A 26,258-nucleotide genomic window follows, 5' to 3' on the forward strand; every position below is an offset into this window, starting at 1 on the left:
CTCAGATTTCTCTCTCCATTCCCATCCCTTCTTTCGCTCTCAGCTCTCACCCTATCCTGCCGTCCCAGGAGAGCCGCCCTTATCACACTCTCGCCTGGCTGCCTCTCCTGACACGACCTACCGGTCAGCTAACACCACTACTGATACTGACCGATTCGAGGCGCCGCGCCCTCGACCCGCGACGGAATCGCCGCGGCCTCCCGAGTGACCGTGAACTGGCAATCGCCGCCCTAACAGACGTGACGAGACGGATCTACTCGACTATTAGCGGCCCTTGCGGGATAGGATCGCCGAGCTATTAGCAGGCCTCGTGAGAACACTTAGCGGGTAATGCCCGTATTCTAGCTATACGGAGGATCACTGGGCCCTCTGTGATGATCTTATTCTGTTCTCTGGATGTATGCGTTGGCGTGTGTGGCATTACAAGTGGCATATTCTAGGTAAGTACTTACATTTTAACGGCACATTGAATACATACATGTCCTTTTAATAGGTCTAATGCAATTCCTCTTAACTCTGCAATATGTAAAATACGATCGATTCGTATGCATTCCGTGAGAGAGAGAGAGACGGTATATTTTCAGTACATGGCTTTGAGGATTCTCTCATACAGCACATGTTCCATGCAGTACAAAACGCGCAAACACCAAACACGTTCTACAGTTCCATACACATGTCTTCATTGAGGAGTGAGGTCATGTACGGGATTGCTGATTTTCTTAAGCGAGCACTGCAGCAGAAGGGCTGCAGCATATCCATGTTGCGAGTGTTCCGTCCGCTTACATCTGCTCTCGTAGGTGGCAGCATTTCTCGGTGAGCCTCATTTTTTAGCAATTGCCTCGCCTGTCGGAGGGACATCTTCTGTCTCCTGTCTGCAAGACTATCCATTTCAAACCTCTGTAGTAGATCCTGGTAACTATGTTGAAAACCTGCAATAATTTTTAAGGCCCGTTTTTGCACGCTCTCGATTTGTTTAGCTTGAGAAGCAGTAATACCCGCATGGAAGACTGGTGTACAATACTCTAAGAGCGGTCTAATATAGGTCGTGTAGACTTTAACCAATTGGTCTTCAGGTGGTTTGTATCGTCTCAAGATGTAGAGCATATATAAAGCCTTAGATGCGCGCGCCACAACATTTTTGACGTGTTCTTCCCACGTCAAATTATTTGATATATTTACACCTAAAAGTTTGGCTGTACTGCAGATTGGTATGCTGTCACCATTTATCGTGATGTCCGGTAAGATCATGGGTTTCTTTGCTGTGCAGAAGTGCATCACATGACACTTATCGGTGTTGATAACCATCTTGTTTTTGTTTGCCCATTGGTGTATGTCGTTTGTCACAAGTTGTAAGGTGCTCGTTTCATCTATACTGTCGATTGAGCACGACTGAAAGATGGTCAAATCATCAACGTACTTCAATCTCTTTTGCGTGTTTCTTGCAGCATCATTAATCATGGCTAAAAATGCGATAGGCCCGAGCAATGTTCCTTGGGGCGTACCACATGTTATTTTCTTCCACCCACTCAAGGAACCATCCGGCATCTTTACGCGCTGTTGCCGGTCTGATAGAAAGGAGGAGACCCACTTGGTGTATTCAGCCCTGAGTCCCATCGAAATCAGTTTCTGCATCAGTATAGTGTGGTCAACAAGGTCAAAGCCCTTCTTGAAATCAAACATAACCATGGAAAACAGCGTACCTTGTTTTTCCAGTTCAGTGAGTAGGTTATGAAGCAAACGAATGAGATAATGAGAGGTTGAGGCTCCTTTGATGTTACCATACTGATACTGATCTATCGCAGGTCTAATGTCCGCCGCAATTAACGGTACAACTATTTTTTCCAGCACTTTGCTAAATGTGGGTGTTAGACTAATGGGTCTAAGTTCACCAGGTGCCACGGGACAGGGCTTCTTGGGCACAGGGGTAACAGTTGCTTTTCTCCATATCAGTGGAACGTGACCCTCTCGTATCGACCAGTTGTAAATGTGAGTGAGTGGGACGGCTAGTTCAACAGAGAACTCCTTGAGAAGTCGTACTGGTAGTTGACATGGTGAGACCGACATATTAACCCGGAGATGGGCCAAATGATAGGCCACTTGCCATGGCTGCAGGTCCACTGCACTTCGGTTCGCCGGTAAGTATGACGGTAGTTGTGAAGCATCCAGCGGTCCATAGGTTGTGCAAATATTTGCGAAGAAGTCATTGATTTGGTCCGCTGTTGGAGCATCCGACGTTTCTGCTCCAAGGCGCCATGGCTTTGGCTGACGATTTGTTAGGATCGTAACCTGTTGGTACCAAGAACCTTGTCCATTTTCTAGAATTCTTCTCATATGTCTTTGGTACCATTTAGTTTTGGCATTTTCAATTTCTTTGCGCACCTTTCCCCTCAGAGCGTGAAGTCTTTCAAGTTGACAGCGACTCTGGCAACGATCCCTTTCTCTGATCAGCGTTTTTAACCGTTTGGTCATCCAAGGGGGCTCATTTTTCCTGCATGTATATGATACCTCTGGAAAGAATTTCTGGTACGCTCGCCACAAATTATTTTCTAATGTTTCTGTGGCAGTATCAATATCGTTTGAAGCTATAACTTCCTCCCAATTCTGAGCGCAAATCCAGTTACCAAATTGTCTAATGTTTGAGTCACGAAGTGGTCTGACCGTTCGGATATTTCGAACAGACTGATGTTTCATTAACATTGTCCACAGAACAGTTTTATGGTCTGCGGTTCCTAGTTCAGAAGATATGCGCGGGGGAATATGCGCTTGAATATCAGTCATGATTTTATCAAGAATCGCGTTGCCTCTTGTTGGCTCATGAACGATATTCCGTATACCCAGCAGTCTTTCAAGTTCATCAGTCTTCAATGCACTGTTGAAGACTGAAGTCGCCCAGTATCACGGTTTTGGATTTGGGTCTTGATGCTCGAAGATAGTCTATGGTTTCAACGATGTGCTTAATAAACAGGTGACGTGCTGGCGCCGACGAGTCTGGTGGTAAGTAAATCCCAGCCACAATGATGCTGTCTGGAGAGGATGGCCTCAATATGACCCACAGTATTTCCAGCTCTTCCGGAACATTGATTTTGGGGGTATAAAACGGAATTGTCTCATCTATGTATATGACGATTCCTCCGCCTTTACTCTTACGTGTGGCCGAGAAATTTCTATCTCTGCGTAAAGTATGATAATCATTCACCGCAATACGATTATCAGACACTGTTGGGTTAAGATGTGTCTCACAGATTACTGCTACATGCACTTTGTGAGTGTGCAACGAAGCTTGCAGTTCCTCCAATTTTGAGTTGGAACATACGCCATTTATGTTCGTGGTTAGAAAAACGAGTTCATTCTCAATCAGATTCGTGGAAGATGGGGCCTTGCCACTCGATTCGCCTCCATTATCGCTCAGTCTAAAAAACCTGGCACTTCACTAAGTATCTCCTGAGACACATTTCTAGCTGCTTCAAATGTCAACAGCCGCCCTGTTCTGTTGATACCAGAAAACTGGCACTGAGTCAATCTTGGGCGAAGATCTAGAAACTTAGCTCTGTATTCAGCGCACAGGTTTCTTAGCTCCTGGTTCACAGTTTTGGCTGTTTCGGCTGCCATTACCCCAAGATCTTGTCTCTCTTCAACCGAGCAGACGAATACTTGGTTAGTCTTCCGCTTTTTCTTGGCGAAGGATATTTGACAAGCTATGCTTTCTAATATTGAGTCTGCCGAATTACTCATCAACTGGTCAGCTCCCGTGTTCAAAACAATATCAATTTTCTGCGCCCTCGATTTCACCATTGTGTCTGAGAGACTCCGCATGACGTTGCTGCTTTTAGCTGCGACAAAGGATACATTGGAGTCAAGCACAAACTCATCCATGGCTGCCGTAATGCGTATGCCTATGCAAAATGCATTGTAATAGCTCATCGACATCGGCGACTGACAGCAGGAAGACTTTGTACACGCAATGCGAATTGTACGTTTGGTACACTGTACATTGCACAATGCATAGCTCTCGGGCCGGCTACGCAACTTTGCTTGTATTGCCTTGTCCATCAAAGTCAGGAAATCCTGTCTGACGGGAGACTTCAAAGTATGAAGAAACATTGTTTTTAAAAGCAGGGGCATTCCACGATAGATCGTACCAGGCCCGTCACCCTCATCTCTCAGATTTTAATGAAAATCGGTCCCAGGGGTAATCATAGGCCCCAAAGACGCCTGGCAAAATATCAGACTTCTCAGATCAAAACTTTTTGAGTTATATTGCATTACATTTTTTTAACTTCGGTATGTAACGGTGAGTTTGATGGCCTATAACTCAAGAACGAGTTAAGCAACCAACAAAAAGCAAACAACACTAAGCTTGCGATGAATCAAAAATTAATATTACTATTTAAAAATTCCAAAGAAAAAATTTCATTGTTGAGCAAAAACCTTAATCTTTTTTCATTTGCCTTTAATGACTTTTGGAACCAAAATTTTTCACATTTTTATTCTTTCAAAATAAACTTCATGTCATTGCAAATCGACATGCATAAAATTAGAAAGGTGTTCTTTCTATAAGTTCCTCATTTTCCCGCAAACAAAATGGGTTTCGGAGGGGTTGATACGACCCCAAGCACGCCGTTTCGCTTCTAATAGAGCTAGAGCCTCGCGGAAAAAACGAGCGTGTGTGCCGTTACAAGTCGCAGCGATTGGTACCCGATTTTAAGGTCTCAGGTCAACCGGTAGCGTCTGAGGTCAGGTCACGTGACTGAAGTTACGGGTTCGGTTTTTAGTAAATAACTTCGCAAAAAATGGCCGCAGAGCCGCGATTTTGGCATCATTGTGTTCGCCTAGCTCAGGTGCATCGAATGGTATACTTTTTTTGCTAGGGTGAGGTCAACTTAAGTAGTTGACCTCGGATCAAGGTCAGGTCAGAGCCCCTCAGGTCACGAAGCTGGGCAAAGGGTATCATATGGCATATCATTCGATTCGGAAGGTCTTCCCGAGTCCATTGGTGGCTTTCCCGACTCTCTAGCTCCATTTGATCGGGAGATATTGACGAAAAACTCGTACGACCCTAGTGACGTCATAAATGACGTCACGCAAGGTTAACAATGCAAAAGTAAAGCATTGGACTTTGCAAGGAGTGCATGAAATCACGATAGCATGTACGTGGGATAGTTTTAGATCATTCTCGGCGCCAAAATAACAGTTTTTATATTTTCCCATTGATTTATAACAGTGGTGTCACGTGACCGACCTGACCTCATGTAACCTTGAAAAATTCCCAGATATACAAGTTGTGAGACCTCTGGAGGACACCATGTATGCGTCCGACGCATTGCGTCCTGTAACTTTCATCTCGCACAGCTATGGTCATTGGCGTCCAAATCTAAGTCAGAACCAAACAGCCTTTTTCACCCTCGCGCTTATAGGAAAGAGGGTTGGATGAACCCTCTTTTCACTTTTTCAGATGACTCAGACTTAAATTGAAATTTCAGTAACCCGTGATGTCACTAGGCAGCTTTACCACGCCATTTATAAGCTCCCCTCCCGAAATCACTATTCGAAACCGTTATCGTGACGTAAAATAAATACATTTATAGAAAGAACACCTTCCTAATTTTTGGCATACTTCTTAACAATGAGCCACATATTTTTTTAAAGAAATAAAAATTCAAAAAAATTTGGTCCCAAAGTCCAAAAAATACAAATGAAAGAAAACTCGATATGTCATATATCAAAAATAGCGTATTTTTCGAAATTTCAAAAATACACATTAATCTCTGTTTCATTGCAAGTTCAATGTTATATAACATTTGACATTTGAATAATCCGTCTTAGAGTTACAGCCCGCCAAACTTAGCGCTGCAAAGCAAGATCCAAAAAATGTTATACACCATAACTCAAAAAACACTTATCTGATAAGCCTGAAATTGTTACAGGTGGATTCAGAGCCCCTGATTACCTCTGAGACCAATTCTCGTCAAATTCCGAGAGATGAGGGTGTCAAATTGGAAAAAGTGGTACGATCTATCGTGGAATGCCCCAGCAGCAAACTGGTCATGGTTCGCAGTGCCACTGATAATGTAATGCACTGGTGATTTCGAATGCTTCTTTCAAGACTTTAATGTAAGAACATTTTTTTCGGGATCGAAATCGTTAACACGAGTCTATTATATGGTTGAAAGGCTGTTGGGTATGTGTAAATACCATGGCAAATTATAATGCAGTTAGGTTGTTTTATATAACACGTAGGCAACATTAACCTTTCGACGCAAAAATGTCAAGGGCTTCGAAAATTGATAGTGCCACTTAAACCAAAGATTTCGATGCACCATGAACTATGAGAACTAGTGAAGGGTGAGGAAAATCAACACAACATCTCTCCTCATCTGAGCTACCTGCGCTACAGGGTGTGGCTGCCTGGGTTCTGTGCGCCGCCGATGCTCCACTTTGCCCCGTCACTGTTGAACGGGTCACGTTTCTCGTCTACATTGGCGGTGCTGCAAGCTGGTACCCAAGTCAGCACATTCTTCTGCCGGGGCTGGCGCGCCCGGGGCTGACGGAGCTCGAGCGCCCCCTCTCCCCCTCCCCTCTCCCTCGTCCCCCCTTTCCCGCCCACTGCGGGCACAGTCGGAGTGACGTCACAAATGAGCTTGTTCTCATGTCGCCAGAGGCATGCTGTGGAGCACGAAGTCCGAACTGACCTAAGGTGTGGGCTTCAGCTAAAGGAGCTTCAGAACGCCACTGCCAGCCCGTTTTTCACCTATTAAAGAAGAAATCATTGGAATTGTTCCCTGCAAAAAAGGAGAAAAAAAAACTGAACACTCTCGGGAATTAGAGGGTAATTACATACCTTCTCTCTGTAAATGGCTGCTAATTCACTTACATTTATTCACATTTGCTGAGGCTCAGACCTAAGTGCTATGCAGGTGTGGCACGGTTCACCAACATCCAGTATCCATTCTTGTCGGGGAATTTCCCGTGAGCCCGGGTACTTGGGGTACTGATCTACGGTAAGTTAGTGGCTCCGTGAGGGCATTGGTCAGCGGCATGGAGGGGAAAGAGAGAGAGAGAGAGAGAGAGAGAGAGAGAGAGAGAGAGAGAGAGAGAGAGAGAGAGAGAGAGAGGGGGAGATAGAGGGGAGAGAGAGAGAGAGAGGAAGAAAGAGAGAGAGAGAGAGAGAGAGAGAGAGAGAGAGAGAGAGAGAGGGAGGGAGAGGGAGAGGGAGAGGGAGTGGAGAGAGAGAAGAGTTTAAATTTGAGAGAAGAGCTCAAAATATGTCCACCACGCGTACGGTGTCCTAAAGATGTCCCTCAACTTACCCGCTGATATCATGCTAATGTCCGCTGATGTCTGCTGATGTCCGCTGATGTCCCGCTGATGTCCGCTGATGTCCGCTGATGTCTGCTGATGTCTGGCTGCCGACAGCTCTAAGTACGTGTCCCCAGCTCGCTGCGTCCATTGGTGTCACGTCAATCGTCCGATACGACCGGAGCCGTAGATGTCTGCTCCGATAGTGGCTAGGACACGTGTTGAGACGCGACAGGAGGCCTGTCGGCACACCCCAGCGGCGCATCTGACCCAGGAGGGTCTGGACGGTGCCGATAAAGGAGCCTCCATATGAGGCGAGGCTCCGTTACTAAATTAGATGCTGTCCATGATTGTATTCTGGTGCGAGATTTAGGTGCGGAAGTGTGTACATATAGGACTTTTTTATTAGATAGATACCGTAGTGTTAATGTTTTAGTGATGATAGGCATTCATCCAGCATAACATCTATGTTACATCTATATATGCAACACAGCTATGTTCTGACCGTCTTGAAATAGTTCTTAGAGATAAACAAGATTCATTTTCCCGTAATCAAAACGAATAAGTTTTTAAATTGCATGCTTGCAACGGCTGCATGCCTTCTGGAGAACTGGGGATCAAGCCCCTAATCCACACAGCTTCCAATCGATCTCACTGGAATTTAATTTACATGTTTATACTGAACGACGACCTGTAGTACAGCATTAGTCAGTGTTGTTGCATATTTTTATCCGTCGAGCTCGCGCTTGCAACAAAACCAGATGCAGTGTGACAATGGGACTGTATTCACGTCCATCTGGTTTTTTGGTGAGGTGACCACATGGCACACAGGAATACAATCCGGTAGGCGACGCATAATAAACACTCAATACCTAACACCTTAATTAACGGCAGGGCGCATGGGGCCGGTGGTGGGAGAAACCACTCGTGTCCGCTGCGGTTGAGCTCTGAAGCGACAATGGCGGCTAGGCGATGCGCTCGTACGGCGCATGCGCCAACTACGCCTGTCTCCGGTACGGTAGATTTCACTTTACGGTACGGCGTTTGTATGGGCCAGGAAATCACGGAACAAACGCTGGCCCATTGGTAGTGCACGGGGCCTACCGAGCAGGACCAGGGGAGCGACACGGCGAATAGCCGGGTCAAGCTCACGGATCATCCCAATGAAAGTGACCCACAGGTCACACCGGCGGGAGCGGCGGTCATGTGTTCCGCTGTAGGGTCTCATGCAACACCCCGACGGGTTCCACCTGGCGATGGAAACATAGCTGGCAACAGGCCAGCACGTGCCCCTGGCAGGGACTCCGAACACCGCGCCGGACGGTGGACCGGAGCCAGGACAGACAGCGCATCCCAACCTGCGGGCTGGACACCCCGGCTGCCAGTGCAGCCCACCGGCAGACCGCGCACCGGCGCAACAGCGTCATCACAGACGGCTGCAAACTGCAGGGGTTCGACCACAACATAGAACGGGCCAACAGGCAATGATACACGCCGAGAACATAACGGGAATTGGAGGCTGAAAGTACGACGAAAACCGCCCACACGCGCCAAAGCGGCAATAGAGAATCTGTGAAAAAACTTTGCCATTAACGAGGCTCAAACCAAGCCCTATAAAAATTTAGGTCCAACCGGGAATCGAACCCGAAATCCCCGCGCTGAACGCGACGACGCTAACCACTACACCACCGGACCGTAGACTAATATGCCGGCGCGCGGGACCTTTCCGCTGCGCGAACGAAAGCTACCCGACCCTATGAAAGACAATGGAAAGCGGCCGGATCATAGGTGGCGCGAGCGGCGCGGGAAGTGCGATGACGTAGCCCCCGAGCCGACCAATCCCGTCCCGTGGAACCACGCCGCCCCGCGGCTGTCCCACCGATGATACCCGCCGCCGTGGAAGGGAAGGGAAGATGCGCCATGTTGGAACCATCTGGCCAGGAAATAGGGGTCGGCCCAGAACAAGCACCATAGAGCACGTTGGGGCCGGACGCCACACGGAACAGACACGGGGCCGGAACGGTGCCGGCAAAAATATATACCATACATAGAGCAGGGGCAGAGCATCTAGCATAGCGCTTGTAAGCAACGGCAACCGCCGATTGACGGACACGATCCGGAAAAATACGGCAGGCGAGGCGTAACTGATACTGTGATTTACTGCCGCAGCCTGGACACGCACCCAACACAGGGAATTCACCGGGCTATAGCTGCTTGTGCTCTCAAGCGTGGCTCATAACGCCCGTAATGTGTACTCACGACAGAAGAAATCACTCGCAGAAACCACTCGTGTCCGCTGCGGTTGAGCTCTGAAGCGACAATGGCGGCTAGGCGACTGGCGATGCGCTCGTACGGCGCATGCGCCAACTACGCCTGTCTCCGGTACGGTAGATTTCACTTTACGGTACGGTTAATATATATCGCACTGTACTACGTTGCCGCACGGCTGACCGATAAATGCTTTCCAGGTGCCAGGGCCCCTGAAAGACCATATAATTGTCACTCACATTTAATTCCGTCTCAGTTGGCACAGGCTGTCTGATTGGGAGACAAGGGATAACTCAGGACACTTTTCCCGGTGATTTAAGGGTATATCTCCGGTGGAGAGGAGTTTGACTCCAGCCGAACCTAATGAAACGGTCTGTCGACCGCTGCAGCGAGGGACGCTGCATACAATGTAGAAGTTGCATGTCAGAGCAAAGCCGCAATGGAACGGATAAAGGAATGCTGCTACACGTGCTTTCAGTACGATGTACAAAATTCGGTATTCTAACACCTCTCATGTTCTGTTTGCCTATGCGAAGTCCTGACAACTGCAACACGCTGTCTCTGCTGTCCTCTAAAGGATAATCGCTTGTCCCTGGCGCTTCCAAGATGACTTTACCTCCTGTCCCTCTCTCCAGTTGTCCCTGTAATCACCACTTGCCCTCTCAGTCTTTCCACGTTGGCCTTATGCCACTCCTCCACTGCACCTGCCAATCCATTGGTATAGCTACTCGCTGTTTTACGGTGCCCCTACCGCCCGAACTTCGCCAACCAAGCAATTCGCTCACCACCGACCTCAGCTGACATCGTTTCATAAACCCAGTCCGTGACTCACGCCGGTTTTTTGGTCTTGTATTGCAAGTGCATGTGAAGCGATGACAATAGCTTAAATCGTTTAATTTATTTATCTTGCAAGCAAGAACAGAAGGGAGAAGGGCAAATAAATTTATCGCTTTACACGCGCTTGCAATACAAGCCCAAAAAACGGCGTAAGTTACGGACTCGCTTTATGAAACGAGGCTCTGTACTTCTCCCCGCCTCCAGTGGCCTCCTCCGAAACAGTGCCGGCCCATGACACTGCCTCGACAGCGGAATAAAAGCGCTAATGGGGAGCTCTGGCCGCCTGTCCGCCCCTGAGCGACACGCGCTGGTCGGCCCATTTAGGGCGCCCCGAGGACGGGTCGAGCATAGGAAACAGCAAGGTCCGTGAGGGTACTTACATGAGCAGTACGTTTTAGCAGTACTTATTAATTTTCAAATGTTTTTATTGAGCTAAAAACAAGCCTATGAAACCTCCTTCCATTTACTTATCTTAATCATGGCTGAATTATATTTGCTGGCTTAATAAAACACCTTCACTGAGAATTAGCATGTCTCCGACTGACATAATTTGAACATTAAAACATTAACTAAGGCTATGGCTATGATAAACAATTTCTTCGAAATGAGCTCCAACTGGAAGTCGCAAAAAGTCAAGACAATTGACCTGGCCGAATGATGTGTATCATTTGCCCTGACAGCTGACTGAAAACATATTAGATCTTGTGTACCACTGAAGAAGGGCCACGCCCGAATATATATTTTTTTTCTTCTATTTCTGATTGAAATGAGCAACAGGGTATTCTTCATCCTTCTAATATTCTCAGTTTCCATCCAATTGATTCACACCAATAACAAAGGTCACGATTTGAAAGAATAAAAGAAAAGCGAAAGGCATCACACTCTTACTATATCACCTCGACCAGGCGTCAGGTCGAACAGCCCATGTCGGCCCGAGCCCTTTAGTTGAAGACAAGTGAAATGGGACAACTTTTGCTTTTTAGAAACATCGATTTAGAAATCGGAAACCATTTATTGCAGCGTTAAATATGGCGCCTTCAGAACAACAATGTATCTTTTGCTAAAACGCCGTTAGCAACGACGGAAAACTTTGACACAGCAGGATGTCACGACATGAGTAGCCAAACTCCGGCAATCAATCTTCAGTTTGGCAAGAAATCCTCACATCCACGTCCACACAACTTTTTGCATGACGTTTGCTGGAAATCGAGGGGCAGCAAGTCATTCAGTACGTTCTACACACAAATCCCTCAAGTTAAATGGCTGCTCATTGAAGCTTCGTATCGCGATGGCAGCTTTTTGCCTTAACCCGCGCCCTGGTGGGGGGGCTATTTTTTGCCCTCCCTCCAGACTTTTCGATATATCTCCAGAACCGCTGCGCCGATCGTCACCAAACTTTCAGTACCCTCCCGGACATCAATTTTACACATTGTGACCAAAAATTTTTTCCAAAGGCTATGATAGGTTGGCCGGAAATGACGTCAGAGTGACGTCATGTTCTGCCGTTTTCGACCCAAAAAAGGGTTTCGCGGGAAGAGGTGTCAGGCCTATAGCTTTGCAAATACAGAAAAATGATAAAGACATAAAAGCTGTAGATTGGACAGGGCTACAAAACTGCTATCTCGGATTTTTGAAATTTTTGGATTTTGACCCCCAAAAATCAAAAAATAGATTTTTTGGATATACTAATCGAAAAATCCAAAAAGTTTTTTGAATTTCGCAAAAACCGGAATATATGTGATAGTCCTTACCGCCTTCCATCCACATACTAAATTTGAGATTGATACCTCCTTTTTTGGCGAAGTTATAGCGAAAAAACTGTTCAAAATTGATTACGTCAAATTTTCAAACTCAATTTTTAGCAATTCTAGACCCCGTAGCGCAAAACAAAGACCACCATCAGACTCCCCGTGACGAGCTGCATCGAATCAATACCCAATTTATGCAAAAATATCAACTTTAAAATTTGACCTTTTTTGGTCTGACTTTGACCTGACCTTGACCTGACCTTCACCAGAAAGTGACCTAAGCCGTACCTGATAGTCTTATAACCAACACCATTGAGTTGGAAATGAAAAATTGGCCATAAAACATGTATCACACAACCTTAGTAAAGTTGGGCTCATGTGACCTGACCTGTGACCCTTGGTGACCTGACCTGTGATCTGACCTGGTATTGCTAGTGACCTCTAATAGCAACATATCTACTAGGCAACTGACGCCCTACCGCTGATTCTCGACAAAATGCGTTTTCCTCGGTGTTATAGCGCATTCCCTAGAAGACCCGTGAACGGTGAAACATTTTATCTTTGACCTGACCTGTGACGTCATCGGTGACCCCGAGGTCAATGAAATTTGGTTTCCTTCGACAAATTTGACAGGCCTTTCGAACGCCGTTTGAATTTTGCGGATCCGTCCAGTAGTTTCGGAGATACGAGGGGGGGGGGCAAAAAATAGCCCCCCCCCACCAGGTCGCGTTATAAACAGACCCCACCAGGGCGCGGGTTAACGGGCGAATTATTTTCTTAGAAATTCGCAACAAAACTACATAATCGTGTCTGATGATAAACTACGTTTACTTACTTACTTTGCTGTTATGCCTTTTGTCTATGACTGTTAACGAATGACGAATTTTATAATGCTTTAGAGTAAATGTGAAATCGGTAGGTTATGTGAACAACTCCTTCTGTATTTAAACAGCGTACGTACATTCGCAACACTTAGTGTCATTGCTTATATATAAGAGGCGAAAATGAACTGTAACTTGCCTGTGCTCAACCTGGTACCCGTGTCAACATAACAAAGAAAACATCACCGCCTCGTCACCGTCGCCCCGACCAGCTCAGTGCCTCAGACCTGAATCTAACCTCAGAGTGAGTACCGCATGAAGTACCGTAACCACCGTAATCACTCCCAAGCAGCAGCGTCTGCCTGACCTGCCCCTCCTGCTGCGGTGCATGTGTGCATTATCGATGCGTCCAGCGTGTTACACGGTTCACCACTCGCTGCCACGGACGGCCCGGGCTGATAACGCCGGCCACCGCCGTGAAGGATGACCGCGATATACCAGCGGCGCTTCCCGTACAGAAAGTGTGAACCAGTACAGCTCGGCAGAGGTGGAGCGGAGGGCTGGGCTGACCCGGCGTCGGGTAGAGGATAGCCGCCGTGGTCGGGTAGGAGTCAATAAAACGCGTATAAGCGGTGTTTTTGGCGTCAGTGGAATGACGTGAGGTATTAAAAACAGGGATCAGGGAAGCTCAATCAGAGCCTCGCGCAAGTGGATGGATAAATAATAAGCCTAGTTCAAAACGAGCGAACGAATTTCAAATTTTCAACAAGAAAGTTTAGCCATTTTACCAGATCATAAAATAAGAAATGTGAAAGTAATACAGTTCTCTTTCACTGGAAGCCAGCTGACAGCTTCTCACAAATTGAAACAAATTTATGCTCAACTTGACACTAGACAGCAAAACGAAAAACATTACATCCGAAGACGAGACCATAAAATGGCTCAAATTGAATTTAGTACGATGCATCACCTCCCATTGCAGGGTGAATATGAAACGGCGAACGGGTGACCAGGCAGGGAAAAACAAGCACATTAATATCGCTGTCGTGCGCCCACCCCCGTGTCGTATATCGCCGAGTGCTTGTATTTACAGGGTGGAATTAGATGCCGGCCGGCGCGCACCATTAAATACACTGCACAGCTCAGGGAGCGAGCCATCTATCAAGTGTTGATTACGTACTTTTGTTAGTTGATGATGTGTTAAGCCGACGGAGAGGCATCGTTAAACAAATACTGGGCCAAAATGAGACCTGAAGTATAGGACGGGGACAAAATCACTCAACTTCACTACAAGCATCGAAGCTTTATCTAAAAATCGCAACGCATAATTAACATTATGAATGCATTATCTACGATATAATAACCAGACAATCCAATTTGCTCAAGGAAGGTTAACATTTTGTAAAGCAACGTCACAGATGACAACAGTGATTGCGTCACTGCACAGACTTCCAAACATGTGCCATTCGTGTATTCGAGATAAGCACATCCGAAATTCATCCTTACCACATAAAAAAGCAAAGCAATTTCGGAAGCTCTCGCCACGTCCCTCAATATTTTTCATTTCAAGGCTACATACATATATCATATGCCCTCAGTCTCCGGCGTCCAATGCCGGGCGTGTCAGATAGGTGAACGCCTGGTCTGGCCTGTTATAGGTAAACAGAGGCATAAACCACATACAATCCAGAATGACGTCCTTAGCATGCTGTCCGGAGATCAGCGGATGATGGAAGGCGCCGCTCGGAGCCTTCCGTCAAATCAAACAGTGGCCAGAAAACGCAGCGCAGAAGATACAAACATGAGAAGTGCGCGAATTCGGAAATGCGGTAGATGCTCTGAGTGGTTAGAATGATGATTATTTATGGCAGGAACCTGACGCAAAAGTAACCGTTCTTGGCCTTCGGAAGGATATTTGTTGTATGTTTTGGTGTAGCAAATGAAGAGCAATGTGGCAATATGTTTTGCAGACGTCTTTGATGTGCACTGTGAAGCTTTGTCCTGCCTATAAAATACAACACGAAATGGCATGAGGTAAACCTAGACGTAAGCTTGATGAGGCCAGGCAGGTTTAGCTATTAATTATTAGTTAATTACTTGTGAGGCTATACAATGTCAAGACAGGTACCAACGATTATAGTTGATTTTTCTATAGTTGATTTCCCTGTCGTCTGTCTGGACAATATAGTTACTATCTTCATGACATTGTTTCGACTAAAAGATAAATTTACGACTTCTTTATTACTTGGAGGTAAGCTATGGTATTTCTGAGCATGATTAATAATGTAAATAGAGTGAATCAGAATAATCATTCTGATGACGGTGCAATATCGAAATATATCAATTTAGTTTTAATTATATCAATTTGCAACATATAACATGAGCATAAGGTTATTCACTCTATTTACATTACTTCTTTATTAGGTTAACTTACCCATGTCTGTTGTTGTTAGCTCGCGATTTTTTTTTTTACATCATAATGGATCGTGACATTTCGTTTCTCTATATCTGTATTGATGTGCTTAACAGCTCACCATGGTCAAAACTCAATTAATCAATCAGCACGATAAATGCATATCGGAAGCACTCGATTCCCATTATTTCCCGGGCGTCTGCTAGGTCTTTCCTTTAATTTCCGAGGTCGTGGCCGGCGGCTGGTCCGACTCCCCTGTATAATTTCCGCGGACGATGCGTCACCTGTCCTCGAGTCACCGTCGCCGCTGCTCGTCTCTCAACCCTGTCGTGGTCTGTTCGATGGCGGTTATCGACAGCGGCTTTCACACTCCCGGCGGGACCGAGTTGGACGCATCGGCTGCCGCGACGGACATTCGTCATGGGTGGCCGCGGCTCTCCAGAGAGCTACAAGATGGCGGTCCCTATCCGGTCTTGCGCGCGTTTCAAAGTTAAGAAACTGGTTACCAATTATCGGCGGTTTCAGCTCGTGTGTGGTGTGTGGAGTAAACCGTATTTGGAAGTGCGCATGCACGTATGTTATCTTTGAATGCCAAGTGTGTCTTGGTACTATTGTAGTAGGCTTATTATTATCTTTATTGATCATTTTTAGATATTTGGTGGTATGAAGTGTTTATTTGCCTGCAGAGTTATACAAGTACCAGAAAAAATAACAGATATCTTCCTTAGATAAATAGGTTGATGAAATGATTGTTGCTTTGATTTGAACTGAACACGATATAATGTTACGAATGAGCGAGAGCGAGAGCCATTCTGCCAGTTAGAATGTACTACATGTGCGACCTGACAAGAACCGCTTGACACCACTGTGTGCGAGCTTACGGATATTTTTCGATCTGAGCATTTCTACTTCAGCTGATAATAAGCAGTATCTCTCTGTTGGTTACACCTCAGCGGATGAACCGATCTGAAAACAGATATCAAATCGACTAGTGGTGCACTGTTCACTATCAAGCGCACTCAGTGCTAGAATTAGTGTCTGGCTTACATATTGAATGCAAAAATCAGCTTTAGTTTTGCCACTGTGCCTTACCAACTCAACTCACATTCTTTGATATACTGGTTGCTGTGGGAACTGAAATTGCAATAAGTCTGTCCCAGAGAACAGATTGTTCCATTGCAAGTTGGCGTAATTTAATCTGACGCACGATTTAACTCGTTGCTAGTGATTCGTGGAGCCAGTGTGCTATTTTAAAATTAGCAAAGATTTCGGGCGAAATTGCCACGAAGACGTGACTTATTAACAAAGTCGGACCACATCTGTTTCAGACAGTTCAAACATTTATACGATTAAGTACAACACGTCTGGACAGTAAGGCTGACATGTTCCGAGTAATTCATCTGACGCTCGTTCCCTAGCTTTGTGCCGGGATTGATGCCATTAGAATACATAAATATGTACACTGTTTTAGAGACGATGGTATCATACTTTTACAATTGTTAAAAGAACGCCAAAGAGACGACACTTTGTAAACAAAAGGCATGTGTTTAACCCTCGCCGGACCTATTGGTTTTCTACATACGCGCCGGCCGAGGGGGGGGGGGGGCGGGTACGACCCCCCCCCCCCCTCGCCGTTTCGCCCCTGGTGGAGCTAGCGCGTCGCGAAAAAAAACGAGCGTGTGCGCCGTTACGAGACGCAGAGATTGGTACCCGATTTTAAGGTCCTAGGTCAACCGGTGACCTCTGAGGTCAGGTCAAGTGCCCCAAGGTACGGTTCAGTTTTTGGTGAATAACTTCGCAAAAAACGGCCGCAGAGCGCCGATTTTGGCAGCATCGTGTTCGTCTCGCTCAGGCGCGTCGAATGATATACTTTTTGTCCGGGTCAGGTCAACTTGGGGTGTTGACCTCAGGTCAAGGTCAGGTCAGCACCCCCAGGTCACCAAGTTGGTCGAAAGGGGTCATGTCGCATATCATTCGATTCGGCAGGTCTTCCTGAGTCCATTGGTGGCTTTCCCGACTCGCTAACCCAATTTGATCAAGAGTTATTGACGAAAAACTAATATGACCTTGATGACGTCATAAATGACGTCACGCAAGGTCAACATTGCAAAAGTGACGCATCTAACCTTGCAAGGAGTGCATAAAATCACGATTCTGTGTGCTTGAGATAGTTGGAGATCGTTCCCGGCGCCAGAATAGCAGTTTTCAATTTTCCCCATTGACTTATAATGGTGAGGTCACGAAAATGACCTGACCTCATATGACCTTTAGGAAAAATCCGAGATATACAAGTTGTGGGACTCATAATGGATACTAGATCCTGCAAGTTTCATTACCCTGTGACATCTCCTCTGGCAGTGAGGGCGTTGCGAAGTTGCAACATCTGAAGACCGTGCAGAGGTTCACTTATGACGTCATAGGTCAGTGACCTGACCTGACCCAAAAATGCGGTTGGTGTCAAAAGATGCGGCTTGGATCAAAGGTCAGGTATGCCAAGTTTCAGCTCTCTATCGTCAGCGTGTTTGGAGCTATCGCGAAAAAACCCTATGGGGGGGGGGCGGCACCCGCCCCCCCCCCTCGGCCGGCGAGGGTTAACATGCAGAATGGGTCATTTCTTCACTTCCTTTGATAAGTTACAACTTACAGTTTAAATATTTCTAAAGTAGGTAATAGAGCCCCACATCATTTTTAAAGCGTCAATCCAGCTTCAATACTCGTAAAGCCAAATAAATGCAAGCGAGCACGTTGAACATTTTCGTCTCAGACTAGCCCATTAATGAGGTAAATCTCGACTACCCCGTGCTCAGAAACCGTGTTTATCCCGTCTCGACGCCCCAGAGACCGTTCAAGCAAATAACAGTCGCCGATTAGTTGTTTGGCAGTCATCGGAGTGCTGTTTACTGAATTCCTTTGTCTCCAGGGATTTGTTGTCGCGCATTCTGTTGCCTTGGGGACACTTCCGCACGTACACAGCCTGCCCTACATCGGAAACAAGTCAACCGGTCGTCCTCGCCGACTTTTCCGCCGTGCCGTGTGATTGATTCGGTGATTTAGTGGCCTGAACCTTTCTTGTCGGGGCCGTTCGGTGCGACGGCCGTTCTCCGGCCCCTGGGATTGATGACCTGACAACAGACGGGAGGGACGCTACCGGATGACCAGACGACAGCAAACGACAGCGCGACAACTAACGACAGCCCGACAGCGGATGCTAAGAACGGCAGACGGCTGCCCGGCAGAAGGCGACTTAGTGACGGAAGATTTCACGCCGACAGTAAATTATGGGATAGAAGTAACAGGCTGATAGTTTCATTTGTAGAAGTATCAAGCAGCACGTAGTAAATGAAGGGTAAAGACTATAGTCATGAGTCTCATGAATAGAAGATTGCAGCACTTTGCCGATGGGCACGACAAATGACAGATGAGCAAGTGACAGGGAGGAGAATGACGCTGACATAATGACACTATGATCATAGCAGAACAGGGGACAGCGGAAGACAGTAATAGATAACACAAACATCGCAAAGATGTCATGCTGTCAGATTATGGGCCAACGCCCAGCGGTAGGGCTGGAACAGCGGCAATATAGTGAAGGTTGAGGGATATGATTGACACTCCGATTTTATCATTTTACATGAACGATGAATCTGCTTTGAGCTGCACACACAAACAAAATCCCTTAGCACTTGCATTAAAACATTATTTCAACATTTGGACAACTGGTGTTTCGTTTCGTTTCAAATCCAGCCTTTCACGGGGTTACCAGTGCGAGTATCTGGTCCGTTCCATGTTTGCCCGAGCCGTCTATTCTGCCTCCCCACTTCTCCGCTCAGCAGCGGCCGAGCCCCGGCGCCCTGTCTCGTGCAATATGCACACACAGGAGCTGTACAAATGTTACCCGGATACGGCGTAGCTACCTGGTATTTCAGTCCGGCCGAGCACAGCCCTCTGCAGTATGCAACTCGCTGCATTGCCGGCACTCGCAGAGTAGTTCCTACAGAGAGAGAAAGCGTACGCTGATTTGAGTAATCAGGCTGATTAGATCAGAGGAAAATGTAGCGAACGCGCCAGTTAAGACAGTGCTAATTGGCAAACGTTTCGACTATTAGGGTCCTGTGTTTCATTTACCTGCTGAAAATTGTGCCTGAGGGTACTGTAGCCCTAAAGGTAATGTGGAGATGCATTCGCGAAATGAAGACAGAAGTTCTGCTCTGTCTAAAAACAAGTTGTCTTGTCAAAGCGCCGCTCATGTCTTTATTTAGGCCGCTTTCTGCGCAGTGAATGGAGGCACGATCCGATCCAGATCCGTCATCCACCGGATGTGTGCCGAGCAGCGGCCACTCCGACCCCGTCTACACTAACATCCCCGAACTGGGCGATCCCCGCCGTCACCCGCGGGCCGCGCGGCGGTACCAATTTCGTCCGACACAGAGCGACCGCACGTGGCGTCACTGGCGCCGCCATTTGCCGCGGTGGGCAATCCCGGCGCAGCGTGCGCCGCCGAGTACAGATTTCCGCCGAGCAGAGCTCTATTGACCTGCTGAGTGGGCGCACACTACAGCCACCTCCAGTCACATTGGCGGTACCGACTTATCGGTGGCATTTTCTGCAGTATGTATGTATATAATTAAATAATAAAAGAAGTGCGGGAAGCTATCAACGGGAAATGTTTGGATAGCCCTAAACCCCTTAGGGCTGTTGACTCAAGGATTTTCATCTCTTTGGTAGCGTATGAGACAGCTCCCATTCATTTTATGGATAGGCTTTTCATTATTTCCTAGTGCTACTGCCAAACACATAGGGGTGACAGACACATATTCGCTGTGAGAGCCCATCATGTAGAGTACACGATACTCGATATGCGGATATTTCGCGTCAGGCCACTCACCAAAAATATCGACTTGATTGGAGGGAGGGGCTGTGCCGTGGTTGCAGTGGTAGTATTTTTGCTAATTATTACGCTGTTCTATGTATTTATTCAATATAATTTTTGCACAGGCATGGCGGTTACACGACTGTCGGCTGTATGCAAGCATGGAATATGCGTTTCAAACTTCCACTTCTCAATTTGAAACGTTGCAGGTTTTCGTCGTTCTCTGCATCTTATGTCATGTGTCAATAAATTATAAAAAAGAAAAAAAAACATGCAATATGCGTGACGATTGAGTGCCAAATTGAATTAAATATTGCATTTTTTTTTATAAATCTGGTTGCTCATGAGGACGATAACTTCCAATTCGTTCACTAACTCCCTTTGGACCATGCGCATTTTCAATGATTAAGTGGTACTGTCTGTAATTCACTTCAGGGGATATTTGTTTTCCCATAGGCAATAATTTCCTTTAGATTTTCCACTGGGACCGCTAGCTCTTTTCGCTCCTAGATTTCGAAAATTGGTGAGCCTTTGCTTCATCTTGTCAAAATAGCCCGGGCTCAGCACTTCCTCATTTATTGTCGAAATGCGTGTTGGCTGGAGCGAAAAGAAGTTTGTAATTATAAAGAAAAGTGATTGTTGAAGTATTGCCTCATTAAATGGAAGAGTAATGCCTATAGTAATGCCTAGTTAACTCTTTTGGCCTGTATTTAGTAACAAGTGGTGGTAGCAAAACACAGAGACTTGTGGCGGGCTCTATTCGTATAACACCATAATCACATCTAATAGAAGCTGGTAGTTTGAGCAAATATTTACATTGGTCTGTGAAGGCTGAAGCTTCATAACATTGGACTTGAGCCTCGTCCGTATTGGCGTTTCCACAGCCGCTATCGTAAAGGGGAGGGAGGCGATCGGACCCTTATTCATTAGGTCTTTGATCGAGCTAGAGCTTTGCAAAAAGACGAGCGTAATGCTGGTGGCATGTGGAGGCCGGTTTTACCCAATTTCAAGGTCCTATGTCATTTCCTGACCTTCCAGATCAAGTCAATGACCCAGGTCTCGTGAAAATCATGACCTACTAGAACTTCATAAAGCGTGTTTTAATGTGGGGTGTTTGAGCTGCTGACTGAATTTGACAATCGCTATCTATTTGCAAGTTTAAGGGAGGCCAGATCAGGTCAGGTCAGGTCAGGTCGACTATGAGGCTCACACTGAGTCCCACCGTTGGCGGCCCTTCGCCATGGGTCCCGCGCGATTACCATTGACCACACACTGCAAATCACCGGGGCCAGGGTTCTCCGTCTCGGACTGTTTGTGCAGTGTCTCATTATAGCTGATAAACTGGCCGCGACCGGACGGACTCCACCTCGTCGCTCAGAGGATGACGCGGCGCCGTCGGCGACCAATCCATCAACGGTGCGTCGTCAGAGACTCCGAGGGCAGGTCACTGACGTCATGAAACGCAGATCTCCGGTCACTGACTCAGGTCATGGGACTTAAACTCAGGTAGCTGACCCAGTTCATGGGATGTAGAAACTAGAGCTCAGGTCACTGATTAAGGTTATGAAGCGTAGGGCTCATGGCGCTAACTCAGGTCTTGTTCAAAAAGCACGTAGCCCTGGTCACCTATCCAGGCCATTGTTAGAGACCACAAAATAGGACACTCACAGAGGTCATTGAGGACGTATAGTTTAGGTAACCACTCAGAATTAACATCAATTATATTTTCGAAAAAAATATGACGCTTCCCATGCATCAGCAAAAGTTGCAGCATTTACCAAGGCAAATTATTGTTTTTGCACATAATACAGTGTGCCTAACAGTTATGATACTGTGCCACTAATCACATTGTAAATTGTTTCGTCTAAAATAAATTAAACGGTCAATTTTACTTAATAAATATATCGTTCCACCTAGCGAAATTAGTTTGAAATAGCCAAACTTATTAAGCTGTGCGAATATTCAGCGCTGGGACTGCTTAGCATTGGTAGGCAATGGAAAATGAAATTAATATGCTTTCTGGGGACTGTTAATCTGCTTACATCACGCTAAGTAATCTAGATTTCAATTTTGCTGGCAAACATATTCTGGCGTGGCCGCCAAATTAATTGAAACGACGCATTAGTGTGACGGATGCTAATGTAGAGTTCAACCGGCGACTATGTATGGTGCCACTCCAATACACCGCCTATTTTCAAGAAAGCACACAATTTATTATAGAAAAAATGTACTATCGAACATTGCGAATTTGTTCACTTTCGATGACAACACAAAAGCAAATATATTTGTCTGATTGGTCATGGCCATGCATATTGCAAGATACAAGAATTCAAGAAGTATGTACAGAGAAAAGAATGAGGAATCCCTCATTTAGCTATGGTAGTGGCACGCTCCTTGTTAGGCATTGGGCGGCCTATTGACAGTCATCGGAAATGTGCTTCATTTTTTAAAGGTCAATTTGAAAAAAAGGATCAGAGTGATTATCCATAATTCTACATTAGCCCTTGGCATAAGCCCTTACCAAAAGATACTAAGTTTGAAGTCCACCCATGCTTTCTGCCCATGGAAATCCTGTTCTCCAACACTAACACTAACAATGTTTTTATCCTATTATAACGAGGAGACAGGAGCTGACATTCAGTTCTGTTGGCGAGACCAACACTAATTGAGATCAGCGTGACCAGCGTGACTTTTACGGTAACGCTAATTCCATCGTTAGAGCTCGAACTCCGAAATGGTGCTGATGTTTTTCCATTTACACCCAAGCCACCTTTGTACCGAAAATTATCAGAATACACGGAAGTTGCTGTTATACGTGCATGAGACAAGCCACAAAATATTTATGATTGGTAGTTTCAGTATTTGATGATATGGATATTGAGGAAAAAATAGATGTTCAATGATGTTTTAATTGACTCAAAAACGCCATTGGGTTTTTACTGTTTGCGATAATACCCAGCCATTATTCATTCTGCAAGCTATATATGGAGGTAATAAAACTGAAGGGTTTGCCGAGGTCCATGCAATACCCATTGTGTCCATCAATGTGACTGCTTATTCGTGGTTTTAATTAATCCCTGACATCTACATCTAGGTATCAACTAGAGATGCACCAAATTTGCAATTTCATTACCCGCCCCGCCCCGCAGCTACCCCTTGCCCAACCACAACTACCCGCAAGCTGATTTTGGCTGAGCCGAACCCGCAAAAAACCCGCAATTTTAAAAACCTGCCTTGGCAAGGAAAAAATACAGCTGGGTCAATGCTAGAGCTATATAAACCTTACTTGCTTCATTGTTGTGCAGAAAAAGACAGCCAAACAAATAGTAAGGACTTGAAATTGCTATGCTAAGTCCTCAGGAAGTGCACACTGGATAATGGAAAACGAATAATGCATCAATACATTTGAAATTCCTTTATGAAAAGAATTCAGTAAAATCTTTCTCTCACCTTACCCTTCAGCATTGGCTGAGGATCAAAATTTCACTCTGGTTCCTCTCAATGTTAGGCTTCTGGAATGATACTGTTATCAAAATGAATGTTGATATAAAAAGATATGCGATTTCCAGTCAAAAATTAATAGTGACACGGTGAATAATGCGTATCCAGTCGATCTACACATAAAACAAATCATGCAAAAGCCCAACAAAAACCAACTAACCAATGAACCACGCATTTTTGGAAACATGCGTCAGAAGCGTCAGCAACAGCTGATTGCAAGGAATGTTACAGCGACTAAATTATTGCAGCCGTAGTTACTGCGAACTTGTTGCGAAAACACCGTTGTATAATGCATATTAATGTGCCATTCTGCTAATATTATTTTACACAACAGCTAAAATTTTACAATTCAGAGGTTAATCACCGGTTAGGAAATAAAGAGACAGTAAATACTAAATAAAATGTAATAATTTTATAGTTGGTCTTGGTAATGCTCTCCGGCCGGTCCTCTCTCGGCAATCGGCATGCAAATGATAAGGACGTAAAAAGACAAAAGAAATAAATGCGACCAGCTACGTGGTTTTGTAACATGTATAACTGCTATTTTGAGGTATTCAAAAACCAAGACAGAAAAATTGATTGTAAAATTATTATTGCGTCATCAATGACAGCTTTCCTTCGCCTCAGAGACCAAAATTGACGCAGTCAAATGCCAATCCTTGTCAGAATGTCGAAAGTGCGCCAGTATTGTATTGCGTTATGTTTGGGCCGCATGCCAGTCAATATTTTGATTTTTTGTAAGGGTAATTGCAGGTAATTGGTGTGTTATTTTCGTAATATAGGGTGGGACAGAACATAGAGTAGGATAGGTAATCAATGAATTTGCATCAAATTTTGTTTAGCTCTTTTTTATGCCGACCAGACGCAAATAAAGTAACATGTGGCATTTGCTCTGATTTTCAACATCAACATCTCATTTAAGTCTGGGTTCTTCCATAATGTATGTATATCTAGTGCACACTGCACATAGACTTCAGTTCAGCTTCCTATAAGTTTGCTTTCAGGTTCTTTTATGTTTCATGGAATGCTTTCATCAGCATTTATTTATGCTTTGTAGTTTGTTGTTTGTACCCTGGTTTGGTCATTGCTAGACTGTGGATGCTATTGCTGGTTGTTTTCAGTTTTGCATTTGAAATGTGCTTCCTTGATATATTTTTATATTTGGTTCTGTTTTAAAAGTTGTTTTGATGAATATTGTATTGTTAACCTGAGCAAATGCACTTGGCATTGTGTTTTGCATCTAAAAAAAATAAAATATTTTTTATAGGTTCTAAAGTCTGACCGCCAAATACCCGCCACACGACAAGTTTTGCTTCTCGAACCCGCCAAAAACCCTGCGGGTTTTGAAAACCCGCAGAAAGCGGGTTTGCGGGTTCAAAAAGGGCATCTCTAGTATCAACCCTCGCACATGATTCGAATGTAGCTGATAACGCTCTGCATTCATTCGTAGATAGCAGGACACTTTTGGTATTCTTGTGGATCCTTTTTACATAAATCTACCGCTGCACTGTATTCGACTAACGCAACATGAGAAACGCGCTTTGAACCTATGTAGATAATATGTATCTACTCGACGAAAGCTGTTATGCTTGATTAGTGTCTCGGGAACCATTCGGACGCATCCGCTGCCATTTTGTGGACACACATGCGTCGGGTATCTGGTTACGCACCGCGATTGTAGTGTGGAACAAACTGATTTGTCTACGTTCCTGGTATGCTGGATCCATGCGCATTGCGCATGCAGGATTAAATCGAGCAGCGAATCCTTGACATGATATGCACCATCGAACTCAATGCTTGCTTTAGGTAGCATTGTAGTACGTATATATAGGTGCATGTATTTGAATGAAATTATTCTTCATGAACTTTTTAGGCCATGGTCGTATTATAAAGGTAACGTAAAACTAATTAAGATTAGCGCATTAACCCATCTCTATTGCAAATTAGTGGTAATTAGTCCCGAAAGGGTGTAAGCTAGAATAAACCTGCACGCTGAAACGTGTCAAGACGCCGAAATAAACCTGGGAGAGTATTCATGATTGTAGTTGAGTTTTAACTATCAATCATTTGGGCCACTATAACTTCGAACATTAGGGGAAAGTGGGGTAAGACGGTCAGGGTAGGTAAGACGGGCACCCCTTCTGCAGACCAAACCAATAGCGCTACGAGCGAGAAAAATTAGGACCAGAATTGCCTTTCCCACTAAACACCACCATTGAAGACTGGTGAATTTGTGTTCAGTCAATAATCTTTTATTTTGATTTCTTTAAAACACTCATTTCATTGAAAACATCAATAATTTATTGTGCAAGCTTTTGTGTGCAGCACTAATAAGGTTGAAAACTCGCAATCACTTGTGGTACACTCATATGTCACCAGTGTTCATTTACCGAGAATTTGCTTTGTCTGCATCAAATCGTCCAAACAAAAAATCGTGCTGAACTTCTGACCTTGAGTTTGGGGTAAGACGGGCAACTATGAATCCAATGGGTCTGTAATGGTGA

The 26,258-nt window shown here is 45.3% G+C and overlaps 1 protein-coding gene across 1 annotated transcript in view; it reads left to right on the plus strand.

The window, feature by feature from the left end:
- The first annotated feature begins 9,616 nt into the window (after positions 1-9,616).
- The window catches only part of LOC122376586 (relaxin receptor 2-like), a 44,228-nt gene continuing 27,586 nt past the window's right edge, over positions 9,617-26,258 (plus strand). The window contains exon 1 of the mRNA XM_043356473.1: positions 9,617-9,683. Coding sequence (XP_043212408.1) covers positions 9,617-9,683 — 67 coding nt within the window. The remainder of the gene's footprint in view (positions 9,684-26,258) is intronic.

Source organism: Amphibalanus amphitrite, unplaced genomic scaffold, assembly GCF_019059575.1.
Source record: "Amphibalanus amphitrite isolate SeventyFive unplaced genomic scaffold, NRLGWU_Aamphi_draft 002203F_arrow, whole genome shotgun sequence".
NCBI lineage: Eukaryota > Metazoa > Arthropoda > Thecostraca > Balanomorpha > Balanidae > Amphibalanus > Amphibalanus amphitrite.